Below are 20,145 nucleotides of genomic sequence, written 5' to 3' on the forward strand. Positions count from 1 at the left end.
CTGTTCTTTTCTGCTTGCAAGTTACATGGTAACCTCTCTAAAATATGATAATATATACTATATATATATATATATATATATAAACATATATATATATCCTCCCTATTGTCATCGTCATCATTCTTTAATGACTATCTTCCATGCAGGCATGGGTAGGACGGTTGACATGAGCCAGCCAGGTAGAAGACTAGCACAGGTGAGGTCAGTTTTGGCATGGTTTTTATGACTGGATGCCCTTCCAAATGCCAACCACTTTACATTTGTGGACTGGTTACTTTTTACGTGGCACCATTCTTTTAAGCATTCCACTAATGCATCCTCTGTCAAAAACTTGTCACTCATCAAGTGGCTTCCAGCAGCAGAAAACTGAACTACAATGGGCTTGTCCCACAGAGAACGTTTCTGGTTACTTTTGGGTACCCCATTGTGTATAAATACATGCATGCACGTGCACACACACACACACACACACACACACACAAGCACACATGTATATCATCATCACCATCATCATTTTCATGTCCACTTCTCCATGGTTGCATGGGGTCAGATGCAGTTTGTTTCCAAGCAAAGCAATATGTACCTTTGGCCAAATATGCTTTTCTCAGAAGACTGGAAATGAGTGACATCACTTGTATAACAGTGAAGCTTATTTACAATAAACACATAATGTTACAACAAGGACACACACACACACACACACACACACACACACACACACACACACATGTATGTATATATATTAATTATTCATATTTATAGCAGCTCCACAAACAGCTCAGAAATATTGTCACATGCATCGTTTACCAATCAATAACTAGATAACTTCATGCCTCTGGTTTTCTAGGAAACTCAGAGTATATGAGCGTCTGATGAAGGAGACTTAATCAAAGGTGTTCCTAACATGACCAAACATTCTTTTTTTTTTTTTCCTTTTGTATATATTCAAGACTACATCATTGAATGGCAGCATGTGATACAGGGGTGGTGGTATTCAGTGGTTTGTAGCATTTTAGTGGTGGTGGTGGGTAGCTACATAGGAACTTCTTCATTGGCTTGTGTGTGTGTGTGTGTGTAGCATGCCAAATTTACTGATAGGAAAGGAATATATTTTAAGCAGTAACTAAAATGCCTGTGATTGAATTCTGTATAATATGGGCTTTGAACTGTGTGAAGAAGGGAGTGAGAATGAGAGAGAGAAGGAGAGAGAGAGAGAGAGAGAGAGAGAGAGAGAGAGAGAGAGAGAGAGAGAGAGAGAGAGAGAGAGAGAGATTGAGGAACAAAGTGGTATTTTGTTCATGGGAGGGAACAAAGTTGGTGTTCTGTGGATAGGCCCTTAATTTACATGAACACACACACACACACATAAACTCATGCATATATACATACATACATACATTTTCAAATCCTGGCAACAATTTTAATTCATTTTGAATGATGTCAAAAATGATGTTGATGCTGATGTAAAATTTATAGTGCACAGCGAGATTTCCATTCATCCTTAACTGAAACTGCAGGGGCTAAGTAGCATTAGGGGTCGTTAACTCACTTGCCATATACATATATATATACATACATGCATATACACACACACACACACATATATATTTTATATATATATATATATATATATATATATATAAATATTTTTTGCATGTATGTAATTGTTTATATACCTATAAATGTATGTGTGTGTGTGTGTACCCAGATATGCATCTATATATACATGTAGATGAAGGTATGTACATACATGTACATATATATGCATATACTCATATATTATTTGTATATATATATATGTGTGTGTGTGTGTGTGTGTATGTACATGCATGCCTGCAATGTGAGTGATAGTGTGAGTGAGCAACAGAATAGAGTAAATTTGTTAGAAAGACACTAAAAATAGGAACTATTTCTTTTTGTGATTTTTTAAAATTTCATTTTCGTTTTCCTGTTTGTGATTAAGACTGGAATTAAGCCAAATCTGTTAAGACAGCTACTTTCAAACTATCCTTCCACACACACCTTCCCTCTCTACCCCCTCATCGTTTATCCTCACTATCATCACCGTTATCATTATAACCATCACCTCCACCACTATCACCACCTCCATCAATAAAACTATCATAATCATAATCTTCATTATGTAGAAGCTAAGTAGCCCATGGGTTACTAACCCCAAGATTCTGAGTTCGATTCCAAGCAGTGACCTGAACAATAATAATAATAATAATAGCATCGAAAAATACCTTAGGAATGAGAACCCAGGTTTGAAATTTCCCCAAGGCACTTGAAGAAGGCTGGAGGGTATATCAGCTGAAATGTTGTGTTAACAACAAAGAAGATGAGGACAAATATCCGTCGAATGTAAATAATGTAAACAATGTACAGAATTCCTCATCTCTTAAATATAGAACTGTACAAACAGAGGGTTCTCCGGTCAGGAACTACCACGGATAATTTCCAGGTGAAAGAATGTGATGGAGATGATGATAGTGTTGATAGAGATAACAATGACAAATATAATTGCAACTACAACAGTAAGAACAATGATGAGGAGGAGGAGGAGGAGGATGATTACAATAGGAAAACATCACCACCAACACCACCGCTGACAACAATGAAATAAAGAAAGATTTTATTGAATTTATTTTTTATATATTTTATATATTTTTCTTTCTTAACTCTTTGTTTTTACTTCATTTCATAAATGTTTTATTTATTTTTTAAATTTTTATTTCTATTTAACTATTTTTATATTAAGATATCCTAGAAATAGACCAGTACTCTTCCGGTGCATGGTTCCATCCCAGCAAACAGTAGTTAATTAATGGAATGGGCAGCTGGCTTTTAAAAGCATCATAGCTTCCTTACAATCATTTCAAACTTGCTCTGCCGCATCTACAGACGGAAACTTTCAGCAGAATATTCCCTACTTAACAGCTTTTACGTCAGACCCACTCCAGTTACAATGTCTTTTTTGTTATATAATTTTTATTTTTTTACTTTCACCTTCAGCTTCTTCATCCGGGTCTGTCCTAAATGTTTTCTTTTCTTCTCACTCTCTCTTTCTCTGCTTATCTATCTATCTATCTATCAATCTATCTAATCAAATATATATATTTATATATATATATATATATATATATATATATATATATATACACACACACACATAAATACTCAGACACAAATGTACATGTGCATCTCTCTCTCTCTCTCTCTCTCTATATATATATATATATCTATATATCTATATATATATATATATATATATATATATATATATATATATATAACATACAAAGAATATGTATGCATGTATACACACATATATGTACATACTTACATCTACATGTGTACATAGATACATATCAGGGTACAGGACGTTAGAACAATGAACTACAAACAACGGAACGAACACATAGGGAAACGGAAAGCACCTTGGAATATTCCTTCATCATCTGCCTCTGGAATATTCCAAGTGGCTATCTGTTTTCCTATGTGTTCGTTCCGTTGTCTGTAGTTCATTGTTCTAACATCCTGTACCCTGATATGCATCTATATACACATGTAGATGTAAGTATGTACATATATGTGTGTATACATGCATACATATTCTTTATATTATCACATCATTGAACGCACACATCCTTTTTTCAAGTAAGTCTGTACTTATATATATATATATATATATATATTAATTGAAGTGTACAGTATTTTAAATCCATTACAGTCAATCTTACCAATCAGTTTTGCACTAGGGGTTTCACTGGAGTGTTAGATAACAGTCTGATTATGTAACCCTGTGCTTCTCAGGGGTAGCTGTTATGGAATGATACATGGTGGCTGCTCTCTATTGTTGGAGGTGAATAGACACACCCAGTTTGTGGTTGCTGTGAAAAAGATGATGAAACGAATTCAACGGAGGATTAAGTTTAGAGTCATGTCCCTTGGTATCAAAATCATCATCTCTGGGGTCAGTATTGTTGCAAGTAAGCAAGAGTTTTCTGAAAAAAAGTTTATGGGCAGTGTGTGTGCCTTCAAGGTTGATGTTCTTGTGGGAATGGACTGTGTGTAGTGGTACTCTATGTATAGCCTTTGCAGTGGGGGTGGGCATACACATCTTTGCTCATTTGTGTGGTTCCTTTGTTTTTATGTTTTGGTTAAATTTCTGTGGCATTTATGTAAGCATACCGTGTATGTAGGAGTACAATATGCAGGTGTGTTAGGATGTATTTTCTTTCATGTGAGCCAGGACTAAAAATTTCACCTTGCTCATCTTTCCTATCTGCCTTTCGATCAACCCATGTTTTTATGTTATGCATGTACGTCATTATTCAGTTTATTTCAAGCTTCCTTACCGATAGAGAAAGAACTGGTTTCTAACCTAGATCCAAGGCTCCTTCATTGGAATTTCAACATTAACAACAGGGTATTTTTGTTTGTATGTATGTGAACATTAGATATGTATTATATGTGATCGTGTTCTGTTGTCAAAAGCAGGATACGTGAACCATATGAAGTCACATGAAAATCGTAATGCCCAGATAGGTAATGATCTTGGACACCAACCACCTCTTACGACTTGTGTTGTATGTCAAAAACCTTGTAAGATTCTGAATAATAATAATAATAAGAAGAAGAAGAAGAAGAAAAAGAACATTGAAAAATACCTTAGGAATGAGAGCCCAGGTTCAAAATTTCCTCAATATACTTGATGAAGGCTGGAGGGTATATCAACCGAAACGTTGTGTTAACAACAAACAAAATGAGGACAAATATCTGTCAAATGTAAATAATGTACATAATTCCTCATCTCTTAAATATAGAACTAAATTGACTGCAGTTCTTATTTTTATATGCTTTTGGTCTCTTTCCCTGAATTGTTAATGTATGGGGATATAAAAAAAACGAATAACAGAAACACTAAGATACACACACACACACACACACACACACACACACACACACACATATATGATGGTATTCCTCATAGTTTCTATCTACCAAATTCAATCACAAGGCATCTGTCAGCCCAAAGTTTATGGTTAAAGATACTTGCCCATGGTGCCATGCAGTGGGATGGAACCTGAAACCATGTGGTTATAAAGTAAGCTTCTTAACCACACAGACATATGCATTTGCGTGCACATGCACACACACACACACACACGTGTATGCATGTAGATATCATCATAGATGTGCAGAGAGAACTTTGCACACAGAAATTATAGATGCATACCACACTACCTTCCTCACCATTTCACCACCACCAACCACCAACACCTTCACAATCGCCACCTTTACCACAACTACCATCACCACCAGTACCACTGTTCTATTCACTACCACTCACACCAGCTGCAGCAGCATCACCACCACCACCACCACCAACAACAACAACAACATCCATACCATCACTGCCACTACCACTATTACTTTCAGGCCAGTTCCTAACCCCTCCCCTATCCCCATTTATTTTCTCTTGTTCCTTTCTATTGCCCTCCTCCTCCTCCTCCTCCTCTCTCTTTCTCACACACACAAACACTGCCACTCACACCCTCACCATTCAACTGGTTTACATAAAACAAATATGCAAATCTATTCCACCACCACCTCTGCCCCCCCCCTCCTCCCATTCCCCCATTAATCTTGTTGACCTGTGACATGGTGTCATATCTCTCGATTCTGATTGGCTGACAGCAAGGACCAAGAAGACAATTTGGTCACGAACAGCAGCTAATGTTGGTGATCGGACAGTATTGGGTCTTCTGAATAGTTAATGAGGTTAGCTTACAGGCTGATTAACAACAGCAGCAACAACAACAACAGCAGTGGTCATAATGTTGAGCCAACAACAACAACAACAAGTCACAACAATGAATTTATATAGCAACAACAACAACAATTAGCTGCAAACATTAGCAACAGTAAAAACAACAACAACAATAAAATAATAGCAACAGTAATAAGAACACCATTAAAGAGGAACTGTTTGAGAAAGAAGAGAGAAAAGAGAAAGAGGAGACAGATAGGACGGGGGGGGGGGAGAAGCTGTGAAGATGGAAAGAAAGAAAGATGCAGCAATGAATAGAAGAGAAAGAAAGAAAAGAGGAAAAGAATTTTTTTAGAAGGGTAGAGATGAAGCACAGTGGGTGGGTGGGGGTTGAATAAATAAGGAAAGAAGATGGAAGAGGAGAATGAGGGGAGGAGGAGGATAATGAAGAAAGAGAAAGAAGTGGATGATGATGATGATGATGATGGAAGAGCAAAAGAAGAGGAGGAAGAGGAAAAACTGAAATGAGAAAGAAAAAAGTAAAAAGCAAAAGTCTTAAACCTCAACAAACATAAATAAACTAAACAATAAAACAACACAAAAGGAAAGAATAAATAGGTCCCCTGACACCACACACACACACATATATATATACAGACACACCCACATATACATGCACATATGTATATACATACATGCACACACACATATACATGTGTATGTGTGTGTATATATATATATATATATACACACACATATATATATAAACATATGCATTCACACACACACATAATATACATATAAACCGACATGTACAAACCACCAACAAATCAAAAGGAAAAAGTATGTTAAGATTGTATTATGGTGGAATTCATTTGAATGAAAATGGTGTGAAAGAGTTTGGTAAATCAAATTATGAGAGAATAATCTTGCAATTTAGTCTCTTAATAATGGCTTTTGTAACCAAATTCTTCCCATAGAAACTGTTCCTATCAAAGTTAACTGTCGGACATCTTGTTTGCTTTCTAGTGATTTTCTTTGTTGCTTTTTCTTTTGGTTTTATGTTTTCTAGCCTTGTTGTTCTGTTTGTTATTGGTGTTGTTGTTATCATTGTTGTATTTTGTTATCATATTTTCTGAAAAGTGTTGTCCATCTTACTTCCTGTTCCATCATGTCTCTGCTTCCTTGGTGCCTTCATTATAAAATGGAGGATGAAGTCTTTTTTTTATATTTATTGTCACAGAATGTAATGGTTGTATGAAAGTATGGAATATTATGTAGAAATCCAGAAAAGAGGATATTAAAATTATGGGGGTGATGTTGGAGATATATCTTTCTCTGTGTATCTGTGGAAATGTATTTATTTGTGTGTATATATATATATATATATATATATATATATCAAGTCATTCCATAAGTTCTGTCCGATTTTACCTTTTTAAAAATTGAATGAAATTTAATAGTATTTTAGAATGTCTAATGGAATTAAAGATTATTTTTATGCATTTGTGTACATTTAGAGTAATTAAATATTATTTTACAGAATAATAGAATTAATATTACTTTGATTAAAACCCTTTCTAACATGGAAGTATCCAAAGAGCATTTGAGGCACATAATGCTTCATGAGTACAAAAAAGGAAACTCTGCAGCCGAAGCGACTCAAAACATACACTCAGTTTATGGGAAAGAATGCTTGAATGAAAGAACTTGCAGAAGATGGTTTGCAAAATTCAGAAGTGGAGATTTCAGCCTTGAAGATGAAGATCGAACAGGACGTCCATTTGAGTTTGATAAACTCCTTGAGGCATTACTTGAAGAAAACTCTGCATTATCAGTTGAAGAATTGGCAATAAAGCTTAGTTCAAACTATACAACTGTTCATCGTAATCTTCAATAACTTGGAAAGGTCCTAAACTTGGAAAATGGGTGCCTCATGAATTGTCTGAAAGCAACCGCAAATCCCGAGTTGACATCTGCTCTTTTCTCCATTCTCGCGAACTCATTTCACCCTTTTTTGGATAAACTAGTAATGAAAAATAGATCTTCTATCAAAATGTTAAATGTCATAAACAGTGTCTTTGTAAAAGGGAAAAAGCTCAACCACAACCGAGAAGAAAACTTCATGGGAAAAAGGTTCTTCTCTCTATCTGGTGGGATTGCAAAGGAGTAATTCACTTTGAATTGCTACCACCTAATGCAATAATCAATGCTGAAGTCTACTGTCAGCAATTAGAGCGTTTGAACCAAGCTTTGAAGAAAAAAAGACCCACTTTAGTGAATTGAAAAGGAGTGATGTTTTATCGTGACAATGCGCGACCCCACACTGCAAAGATCACATCACAGAAGATCGAAGAGCTTGGCTGGGAAAAAATTCCTCATCCACCTTATTCTTCAGACTACCATTTGTTTTGTAGTTTACAGAATCATTTGGGGGACATAACTTTCGCAAGCCAGGAGGAGGTCGAAACTGACATTTCAGAGTTCTTTGCTTTGAAACCAAAAGAGTTTTACATTGATGGGATTAAAAAGCTTGTAACTAGATGGAAGGAAGTCATAGATAATCAAGGAAAGTACATTGAGGATTTAATTTCAATTAAATATAACATTTGATCACTTGTTTTCTTTATTCAAAATTTGGACAGAACTTATGGGATGACCTGATATATATATATATATATATATATATATATATATATATATATATACTAGCAGAAATACCCGGCGTTGCCCGGGTTAAAGAGAATAATGAAATCTAAAAACGCCGTCTAGACTACGCATCATCTTTATATATAGAGATGTATATACACACACGCACCCAAACACATGTATATATATGTATGTCAATATAAATATATGAAAGTCAATGAAGTTTCGTAAAAGAAGGTGATCATGTACGTACTTTCTTGCTGTTGTGATTATAACACCTCATTGTAAACTATGTTCCTTGTTTTCCCTTGTGGAGCATATACAAATATGTTTTTTGTTGCTGCCCACTCTTGAGCAGTCAACATACAGTTGTCCATGTGAGAAGCAGGGCTCTTCCAAGAGAAGACCAGCTACAGATAGTGTTTGACCCTGATATTTGTTTATGGACATGGCAAAAGTCACACGAAGGGGGAATTGTAGTCTTCTGAATGTAAAAGGAATGTCTGCTCCTGATGGAGTAAGAGGAATTCTTGGAATAAAGGCGTCATCCCCTTTTGCACATCCAGAAAGAATGGTAGCCTCGATAACGTGTGACATCATTTTCTAAATAATGCTCATCTGTTATGTTCGGGTTAAAATTTCATCAACATCAAAAATATATGAATTTTCATGGGAGTTATGACCGTTATGCAAAGAATATAATTTCCAAATTTCATAAAGATCCATTCAGTACTTTTGACGTAGTTTTGGATAAGAAAACAAATGACTAATGTGTGTGTTTGTGTGCATGTGTATGTGTGTGTGATGGGTGTATATATGTATAGATATCTGTATGCATGTATATATGTATATATGTGTACATGTTACATGTACATCTATATATATATATATATATATATACATCTACACATATGTATACATATACATGTATGTATAGATCTATATATATATATACATATACGTGTACATCTCTCTCTCTCTCTCTCTTTCTCTCTCCCTCTTTCTCTCTCTCTTTCTCTCTCTGTGAAAGTATCTGTCACTACAGTATCGAAATGTGATTGTTTCAGTTAGTGGAATAGTTTCATTTTTAAAGTGAAAGTATTTGACATGAGTGTTTTTGTTTCACTTTTGACACGTAATACTTAAATAGTGGAGGAGATATTATGTTGCCGTGTGCTCGAACTCTGCAAGAAGTTAATAATTTTTTTTGACTAAAACACAACTGGAACCCTAAGTAAGGCATGTGTAAAATTTGAATGAAATTGGTTGCGTAGTTCTCGAGTTTTAGGGATTCACACAGACAGACAGACAGACACACATTCTCATTTTTATATATATAGATATATCAGTACAGGTATGGCCATGTGGTAAGAAGCTTGCTTCCCAACCACATGGTTCTGGATTTAGTCCTACAGCATGGCATCTTGGGCAAGTGTCTTCTTGTATAATCTTGGGCCAACCAAGGCCTTGTGAGTGGATTTGGTAGATGGAAACTGAAAGAACCCTGTTGGTCATGTGATGCAGAGGGATGAGAGCAGTTTCATAAAGAAATAGAGGGAAGTTGTGAAAGTGGGAGACCTAGATAGACATTGGGCGAAATATTGAAGGCTGATCACAAAATGCTGAGCCTTATGAAGGAAGTAACAAAGGACTGTGATATATGACACATTGTTGTACTCAAGAAGACCTGCCCATCACAACAGAATTGATATCCTAAAACCAAGGTACCATGTAAGAAGTATTGGTGCTGGTGCCACATAAAAAGCAGTGGTGATGGTGCCACAAAAAGCACCCAGTACACTCTGCAAAGTGGTTTGCATTAGGAAGACCATCCAGCTGTATTCTGTTTTAGCCTGGTTTCTTCATGCAGATATAATATATATCCAAGATGGTGCTGAGTTGGTAAGATGTGTGAAGACTAGCTTTTGAAAAAATACTTTAAAACCTCCAAGAGATCAATGTAACTATAGGTAGAGCGATTTCTGATTTAAATATCTCATACATTACTACCAGCATACTACATTTAAAAAGAATATTTCACATTTGATCTACCTACAAGTAGTTATAAGGGAAAATTTCATGATGTCTAAATATTAAGACTTATTCAACACGTGGTTTCGGCAACCACAATGTGAAAATGAAATAATAAAGATGTAACTACATTCACCGTACATTTTGCATCTTCTTGTGAAATTACAGTCCCGAAGACTACAACTTGTTGCTTAAAACACAAAATCAAAGGTTTCTTTACCTTTTTCTTAGGTATCACACATGTAAAGAATGCTGGAGTTAGGTCCGACAAGAATGAAGACTCCATTCTATTTTGCAATTATTCAGCCAGTCGCAAGGTAAGAAAGAAACATTTTTTTTAGTATAATCTTTCCTGCTGACTATCTCATCTTTATCATAACAATATATATATATATATATATATATATATATATAATTTGAATAAGCAGAAAATGGAGAAAACTTTTCATCAACAAACAAATTGACCAACATTGCTTAATTAGTTTTTAATATAAAACATAACATTTCTTAGGGCCATTTCGGCTGCCAATGTCAGTCAGTGCTTACAAAGAAAATTCCAAAAATAATATTCGTCATCTTTATAGCCACATTCGATCTAGTACATGGAGCTTCATCAGAGTGAATACAAATACATAAAATAACAGAAAGGAAGAACAACAGGGCCTCGAGTTGGGACCAGAAGGCTCAATATATTAGAATCATACTATTTTGCAGTGTGAAGCTTGAAGTCGATAGGCAAAAGAGCGAACTAGCAAATGAACCAGAGAGATATGAGATGCAAATAAAGACCAACTTAGCTAAGCTAATATTTGACATTATAAATAAACACTTTGATAAGAGTAGCATATATTTGAAACTTATTAATAGTTAAGTAATAAAGATAGGTTATAGTCTCATGCATAGCTTAGCTAGCATCGTTTCCTCCCCGAATAATAAAAAAAAACTAGACACTTCCTATTTAAATAGAAGCAACAATAACAACGACAGCAGAAATAGTAAGTATATCTTTGTGCCATCCCTTCAAATTTCTGTCCTTTGTACTCTGTAAGTTGGGACATTTTTTTATAGAAATATATCTATATTTATACATACAAAATCATCTGAAAGTTTCCACTTTTTGCATTCTTTCATTTTGCATGGAAACATATTTTGTGTTTGATATATTTCTTGTGTCTAATTTGCTTATTCCAATAATTGCAATATATATTGTTTGTTTACGTATTTACGCACGTGCATGTTTGTGCAATCCATGCCTGCATGCGCGTATGTATAAATGTATGTAGGCATGCGCATATATATATATATGTATATATGAATAAATAAGCACATTTCAAAAGAAAAGAAATATCTCCATTCAGGGGCGATAACTCTTAAAGTTTTATGTAAGGGTTATCGTTATTGTAGTTTTCTCTCGCTGTCCCACTGAATTTCACATACGCGCGCGCGCCTTTGTCGATATTTTACCATTTTATGCATTCGTGTATTTGCTGGCAGTTGAATATGTTTGAGTCAATACATGCGTATAAATGTGAATGCATATATATATATATTTCGTTTTTGGATTTGGTTTGCAAGATTCTTTATGTGAGTTCGTGTGTTGAAGCATATTCTGTTGAGTCTGGGGAGAGTCATTTTCTTTTTGTGCCTTATAATTCAACTCACTCACCGGCAAAATTTCCACTTATTTCTTATTTTTATTTTCCTGAAATTCTCGTTGCGTCTTGGAACCTTTTCAATAGTCCTGACTCTGTCCGTTATTTACACTGCGTTCCTTTTTGTTTGTTTGTGCGCATGTGCGTGGGTCAGTGTGTGTGAGTGTGTGTGTGTTTATGCTTGCATGTATTTATGTATGCATGTCTGTGTATGTATATATGTGTGTGTATGCATATGTATATATGTATGCATGTGTGTGCATCTGTATGTATGTATTCTGCATATTCATGTGCTTGCATGTCCGTGTGTGTGCATGTGTTTGTATATGGATGCACCTCTGTCTCCTTGTGTGTGCATGTCTGAGTGTGTGTGTATGTATTTTGCAACTATGTACTGTGTTTGTATGTATGTGCATCTTCATATATGTGGACATGTGTCTCCATATGTGTCCTTGTGTGAGTAAAGTGTGTGTGTATTTATGGTCATGTGTTCCAGTCTCCATTTGCATATGTGTGCTTGTCTGTTCATATAACCTATGTACCTATCCGTCTATATGTTGAGCTGTTTATTTTCATATCCATATGCTTACATACATGTTGCATATACACATATATACCCCCCACACACACACATACATCTATCTACACAACAGACCACTAACTATTCTACTCTAACTGTGTAAACTGTGGGTATGGGGGTATGATATCTACTATGTATATTTCCTATTTAGTATTGGGGAAGTTTCATTTATAAGGACGTACCCTCGTATTTGTCTGAGTGTTGGGTCTTTTGAGTGCTTGGATAAGATGCAGATATTAAGTTGACCCAAGTTGCCTCCATGTTGGTAGAGTATGGAGGACTGTTTTTTGTCGTCATATTGTTTCAGATGTTCATTTAGTCATTCCGTTATGCTCCTAGATGTCTCCCCTATGTATGTCATGTTCATGTCTTTATAAACACCTTCCATGCATCTTATGCTGTAAACTACATTTCTAATTCTACAGTTAATCCTACATACCATGCAGTTATCATTGGTGCATATGGTATTCTCAAAGGGGTACGTCCTACATAGTTGTGATCTGATGTAATCATTACATCAATTTAAAATGCAGACCAATCCTCAGCTGCGCAAATACATAGAATCTAATTAAATTAAATGGAGTTGCATGAAATGATCGTACTGCATTACCTCTGGATATCCTTGTTGCTTATTCTGATCATATATATATATATATATATATATATATATATATATATATATATATATATATATATATTCTTTTACTTGTTTTAATTATTAGACTGCAGCCATGCTGGAACACCACTTTGAAGAATATTTTTAATTGAATGGATCAACCCCACTACTTTTCATTTTTTAAAGCCTGGTACTTATTCTATTCGTTTCTTTTGTCAAGTGGTAGTGATAGCGGTGGGAGGGGTGACAAACACATGCGCACACACAAATATTTATTTTAATGTACATATATGTATGTATGTATAAGATTCAGTTGAATTTGGTACTTGAGGCACCTCATTAGCACAGAATAATATACACACACAACAATATTAAGTAAATATCAAATTTCATGCATAAGTTCCGGCTGAATGATATTCTTGCAGTGCCTGCAGGCAATTAGACCCATCAGCTGAGTAAAGAAATCCACTCTTGAGCTATGGACATTTTATTAGATATACAGTCCATAATTTATTTCAGAATTTGTGAAGGGCATGTTCCGTGATAGGTGAATAAAATATTATAAATCATTTACAATTGAAGGACTGGTGTCAATTCGTTGCAGCCATTTCTAACGACTCTTTTAATCATAAATCAATTAAAGAAGTTATTAGAAATGGCTGTAACGAATTGACACCTGTCCATCAATTGATACTTATTTATATATACATGTGAATACACACACACACACACACACACACATAATGGGCTTCTTTCAGTTTCTGTCTATAAAATCCACTCACAAGGTTTTCGTTGGCCCGAGGCTATAGTAGAAGACACCCAAGGTGTCACGCAGTAAGACTGAACCCAGAACCACGTGGTTAGGAAGCAAGCTTCTTACCACAGAGCCACTCCTATATGTATACATATATATAAATATAGATAGATAGACAGATAGATATGTTTGTGTGTCAATGTATGTTTCTATATATATATATATATATATATATATATATATATATATATATATGTATATATATAATCAAAATAAGCAACAGGATATCCAGAGGTGATGTAGTACAACTACTTCAAGTGGCTCCATTTAATTGAACAATGCAATCATTACATCAATTTAAATGCAGGGCTATCCTCAGTGTGTGCGTGCGTGCGCGCATGTATGTGTGCGCGTATCTGCGTTTATCCCACATCCCACATCTCAATCCTCTGGGCGCACTGATTTTACGATTCATGTAAATACAATCAATTCTGTGTCATTTTAGGGCAATAACCTTTTGGTCAAAGCGAAATTTTAAATTCCTGGTGCGATGGTTGGTAAAATAACGTGTGCATCTGTGGCGAATTGGTCGAAAAGCTTGCTTCGAGCTTTGTGCTCTGGACTATCAACGATCAGTGTTCAATTCCAAGCCGTGGTGAATTTTTGTCTTTCAACCGGTGTTGGAGTGTTTACGTCCCTGTAACTTGATGGTTCGACAAGAGAGCTATGGAATAAGAGTCAGGCTTAAGATAACAAATAAGTACTGGGATTGATTCATTCGGCTAAACCCTTCTAGGCAGTGCTCCAGCATGGCCGCTGTTTAATGACTGAAAGAAGCAAAAGATAAGATGACTTTCACTTTGGTAGGAATTGAACATTAGAACAGCAAGAGCCAAAACTGATACACAGAACATTCCTGTCAATCCTTCGCTCTCCTCATTCGATTACATTACTTTTTAGCGATGAAAGGCAAACAGTTACCTAAAAAGGCCTGAAACGCAAATCGCAAGTTATCTATTCCGACGCTCTGATTTTCCTTTTGTTTTCTTTATCTTCTTATAGGCGCAGGCGTGGCTGTGCGGTAAGAAGCTTGCTTCCCAATCACATGGCTCCAGGCTCAGTTCCGCTTCGTGGCACCTTGGACAAGTGTGACTACTATAGCTTCGGTGTGTGGATTTCTGTCTGTGTTTGTCCTCCACCACCACTTAACAACCGGTGTTGGAGTGTTCACGCCCCCTTAACTTTGCGGTTCGGCAAAATGACTGATAGAATAAGTGTCAGACTTAAAGAAAAAGGTACTGCGGACCGATTAGTTCGACTGACAACTCTGCCAGGAGGTGCCCCAGCTTGGCCGCACTCTAATGACTGAAACAAAAAAAAGATTTATTTTATTTATTTATGAATTTTTTTCTCTTTTTTTTTTTGAGCTCGAAAGGATGAAAAAATGTGTAATTAACGCCAGTGGTATTTGAACTCAGACCATCAAAAGACGAAGCTAGACCTGCAAGGCATTCGGTCCGAATCTCTTACATTTCGTTGAGTTTTCTACTTTTTATTTTATTTTATTTTTTTTTTATGGAACAATACGGATGAAAGACAAAAATTCACCACGGCTTGGAATTGAACACTGATCGTTGATAGTCCAGAGCACAAAGCTCGAAGCAAGCTTTTCGACCAATTCGCCACAGATGCACACGTTATTTTACCAACCATCGCACCAGGAATTTAAAATTTCGCTTTGACCAAAAGGTTATTGCCCTAAAATGACACAGAATTGATTGTATTTACATGAATCGTAAAATCAGTGCGCCCAGAGGATTGAGAAGGGGGAGAGAGGAAATAGATATAACACCACGTAAGACAAACAGACTTCTGCTGCGAACACTGATACACTGACTGTGAAAAGTGAGCGAGAACATTGACCTCGTAAACGTGATGTAAAATGTGTGTGTGTGTGTGTGTGTGTATTTATGTGTGTATGTATGTGTGCGTATATATATAGATATATATATATATACACGCACACATACATATATATATATATATATATATATATATATATAGATAGATAGAGATAGATTCTTTTACTTGTTTCAGTCATTTAACTGCGGCCATGCTGGAGCGCCGCCTTTTACATACATATACGAGGGTGTATGAAAAGTCTTGAGCCTCAAATAAAAAACAAAAAAAAACATGGTACAAAACTTCTGATGAAGGTACAAGACTTGAAGGCTCAAAACTTTTCATACACCCCTCGTATATATATATATATATATATATATATATATATATATATATATATATATATATATATATACGCACGCATGTGCCAATAAACAGTGACGTAGACTAGCTCTACTTAAACCGAAAACCAGGCGGCAGAGGCTTAACGTCGATCCAAAATACCTTTGGATGTCACATCATATCCCTTCTGTAACACCTTTCAACCACCAAGCGTCGAAGTGCATCCCTTGATCAAGGCTGCCTGCATGAGGCTGATAACATAATAAGACTTGGAAGGCAGTTCCTTGAGCAACACTCTTTGTCCGATAATCTAGAATACATGCTCAAAGAAGACGCACGACTCTACCGCAACGTATCATCAGATGAAAGGATGATCCTGTGTGAGCAGAAGACTATGCATGGATATGTCAGTAGAAAGCTCCGTGATGATAGCAACAGCGATCATCAAAGCAGTTTATCATCGATCTCTTGCTGGTGGAATACTGTACAACTGGTTGTGTTGCATTACTCGGTGCAGAAGTGCCTTGTCAGGTGATGTTATAAGGGGTATCTCGTTAAACATGACCCGTTTCGCTCAGTTTTAATACACCATGATGTTAGTGACCGTAGATTGAAGCCGTTGGGCAGGAATCATCTGACGAGACACTTCTGCACCGAGTGATGCACCATAACCAGTTATACAGTACCCCACCCGCGAGGGATCGATTCAAGATGGTTCGGAACGATCGTTGTGAGCAATAAAGTTTCTCGTAGATTCCATTTTCCGTCTCTACCATTTGTTATATACCCAACGTTCACTGAGGAATTCTCGAGGTGGATCCAGCGACAATTATGTAATTACCGTGGATGACGTCAGGTAGCCCTAAGCAGCGAACGTGCTTCACCGGCTAACTACTAGGAATATTGCCAATACTCAAATAATTATGTGTGTGTGTCTAATATCTAACAGTCTCGTGTAAAAAAAGGGTAATTAAAATAGAAAATAAAAGCCTTGAAGATAATTCTTCAGCATGGCTGTGCGCCAATCACTGAAACCAGTGTGCGAATGAAAAACGTAAGGTCATCCATAGATTTTTGGCGGGGGACGTCCGATAGATGAGATGAGATTTTCTCCAGAGGTAATATTTCCTAGCTTCAGATTTAGGGTGATCTTTGATAATAGCGTACCACTTTCATTACTTATCTTCGAGTTCTAGAACTCATAGAACCGTTATCCTGCTTCAATGGCGTATGAATGACTGAGGTCACATCTCCTTTGAACGGGAGCCAGTTCATTGCAGGGTCACTCATTTATAGCAGAGTGGACTGGACCAATGTGAAATCATGTGCTTTGTCCAAGAGCACATCGCACCGCAAGGTCTGGGGATCGAAATCACGATCTTGAGATCGTGAAGGGAACACCCCAAACACTAAGCCACGCGCCTTCACTTTGATGGCAGCGGATGAATTTTTTTGTAAACGTCGTGCTGCGGTTTGGTGATCATTTTTTCTTTCTGCTATTCAGGTTTGTTTTGTTGTTGAATTATTTGCGTGTTGTTATTGCTGCAATTTTCCTCCCACGACAAAATCTCTTCGCGGTCGCACGACCGCTGACCCTGACCGGCTAGAAAACACAGCTTAATCTTTCTATAGTTACACCTTCCAAACGGACGCACGCACACACACACACACACTGATACAGAAACACACACTATCTCTCTCTCTCTCTCTCTCTCTCTCTCTCTCTCTCTCTCTCTCTCTCTCTCTCCTCTCACTTCCCCTACACAATCTCTTTATTCTCTTAATCTCTCTCTCTCGCTCTCTCACAGCCCCTTTCTCTCTCTCTCACACACAGACACATATATAGCTTCTTTCTCTCTCACTTCCCTCACTCTCTTTCTCTCTCTCTCACCCACACAACACCACCACAGGAGTGAACAATTGTATCAAATAAATTCATAAACAACGTCAACAACAAGACTAGGACAAGCGTTCAGGTTGCAGCCTAACCCCAATAAATCAAGAAAGAAATTAGAAATCTAGAAGCAAAACTAAATTCTTCCGTGGTCGCTAAACAGATCTCATATCTATGACATTTTGCCAGTCTAGTAAAAGTAGTTTTGTGAAAAGCCCCGATATCGTCCCAACTTTCTTTCACAAAAGGAAAACTAAAAATACCATTACTATCATAATAATAAATTTTAATAACATTTATCATTATTGTAATTATTGCTTTAATTCGGAACCGTCATTGAATTTTAAGCAATGAGACGACGTTTTATCGATAATATCTTTTTCATCTACTTCACATCGCATATTGGCATCTCGATCTTTTTCGATTCACAAGTTTACCTACCGTCATGGATGTACCCGGCTGTTTTCAGGGATTTACTCAACAAATATTGTACTACAATGAAGGACCCGTTACTATTACAAGCACCCACATGGTACGAAGCATTTTTACTATGCGAATTTTTCTTACAATTCCCGTTCTTCTTCGTGGCGGCCTACGCCTATTGGAAAGGGGTTAAAAGCTGTCCTTGGATTCGTCTACCTATTGTCATTTACGCCACGCACACTGCCACTACACTTTTACCAATATTATACCATATATTGAATTACGATTTTCGATCGCTCGAGACGAAGAAATTGAGGTACGCTGGACCTGTGACTCCATCAGAAAGGTACCTGCTAGCTACGGTATATTCTCCTTATCTTCTTACACCTTTGGTTATGTTAGCTGATGCCCTCACCAGTACCGCATACAAGACTATAAATGAGACCCCACAAACGGGTTTATCTCGAAAAACTAATTGAGTTTCTTTTGATTAAGGAGAAAAAAAAAGTTACAAAGAAATAGCACACATACACATACATAAAAGCACTTTCTTACATGTGTGTGTATGTGTGTATACAACAAAACAGTAAACTATACACACACACACACACACACACACACACACACACACACACACAATACATATTTACTTGGGAGGGCGAAGGTCTGGAAAAGTTGGGTTTTCTTCGTTTTGACGGGGTTTTTCAAATGTTTTTCACCACACATTTCAAAATGTATGAAAAATCTTGGAAAATTTATGTTCCCTTTTTTTATACATAGGCAAGCTATTTCAGACCTCCGACTATACGAAGACGGAAAGTGTCGCTGAAGAGGTCACAGATGTGTGACGAAAGATTTCTGGACAATGGACATGAGTTAGAATAAGAACAGTAATAAATGAGTGAAGAACGAATATATAGTGCGTGTGTTTGATTGGCAAAAAAAAAGGGGGGGGGGGATGATCGTCTCGAAAAACAACAGTAAACATATTTTTGCAAAAAATGTGAGTTCGAGTTCCCACGGGGCAGTTTTCTATTTTTTTTCATCCAGGGGTTTTCTTTTTACGCAATATTTACACGCTTTTATTTACAGTAGCTCTAGCTACTTCGAGTTCCGCAGTTAAAAACTATATATATGCGATATATATATACATGCGGAGGTTCGGATTAAGATTCCCAAACCGAATAGAAAAGCAACAAAGTATCTATATTTATTTTCAGAATTCCTGTTTTCAAATTCGACGCAAATTATAATTCTGAATGTTTTTTGCTTGTTTCTTTTTAATTGTTGACATTTTTGCAAAATTTCTATTCAATATTTTTGTTTTTGCCCTCAACTCCGACTTCCGTAATCTTGTCCTTTCTTCGCGACTTATGAGCTTTTATATATATATATATATATATATATATATATATATATATATATATATATATATGTACAGGACTGGCTGTGTAGTGAGAAACTTGCTTCCCAATCACATGATTTGGTTTCGAGTTCAGTTCCACCGCGTGACACCTTTGGCAAGT

General features: G+C 36.4%; 1 protein-coding gene and 1 long non-coding RNA gene across 2 annotated transcripts in view; both read left to right on the top strand.

The window, feature by feature from the left end:
• Positions 1–15,478, top strand: part of LOC149131567 (uncharacterized) — a 151,176-nt gene extending 135,698 nt beyond the window's left edge. The window contains exons 2-3 of the long non-coding RNA XR_016237808.1: positions 10,688–10,773; positions 15,121–15,478. This is a non-coding gene — a long non-coding RNA (uncharacterized LOC149131567). The remainder of the gene's footprint in view (positions 1–10,687; positions 10,774–15,120) is intronic.
• Positions 15,479–16,392: 914 nt separating this feature from the next.
• On the top strand, positions 16,393–19,532 carry LOC106878994 (sigma intracellular receptor 2). Its single transcript, XM_014928376.3, has one exon. The coding sequence runs from the start codon at positions 18,547–18,549 to the stop codon at positions 19,096–19,098; it is 552 nt and encodes a 183-aa protein (XP_014783862.1). The 5' UTR covers positions 16,393–18,546; the 3' UTR covers positions 19,099–19,532.
• Positions 19,533–20,145: the final 613 nt, after the last annotated feature.

The sequence above is a fragment of the Octopus bimaculoides genome, chromosome 21 (genome assembly GCF_046866305.1).
Source record: "Octopus bimaculoides isolate indiv1 chromosome 21, ASM4686630v1, whole genome shotgun sequence".
Lineage (NCBI taxonomy): Eukaryota > Metazoa > Mollusca > Cephalopoda > Octopoda > Octopodidae > Octopus > Octopus bimaculoides.

What these genes read in the sequence shown, in the direction of transcription:
- LOC106878994 (XM_014928376.3), top strand. Translation starts at nt 18,547, where the DNA reads ATGAGACGACGTTTTATCGATAATATCTTTTTCATCTACTTCACATCG.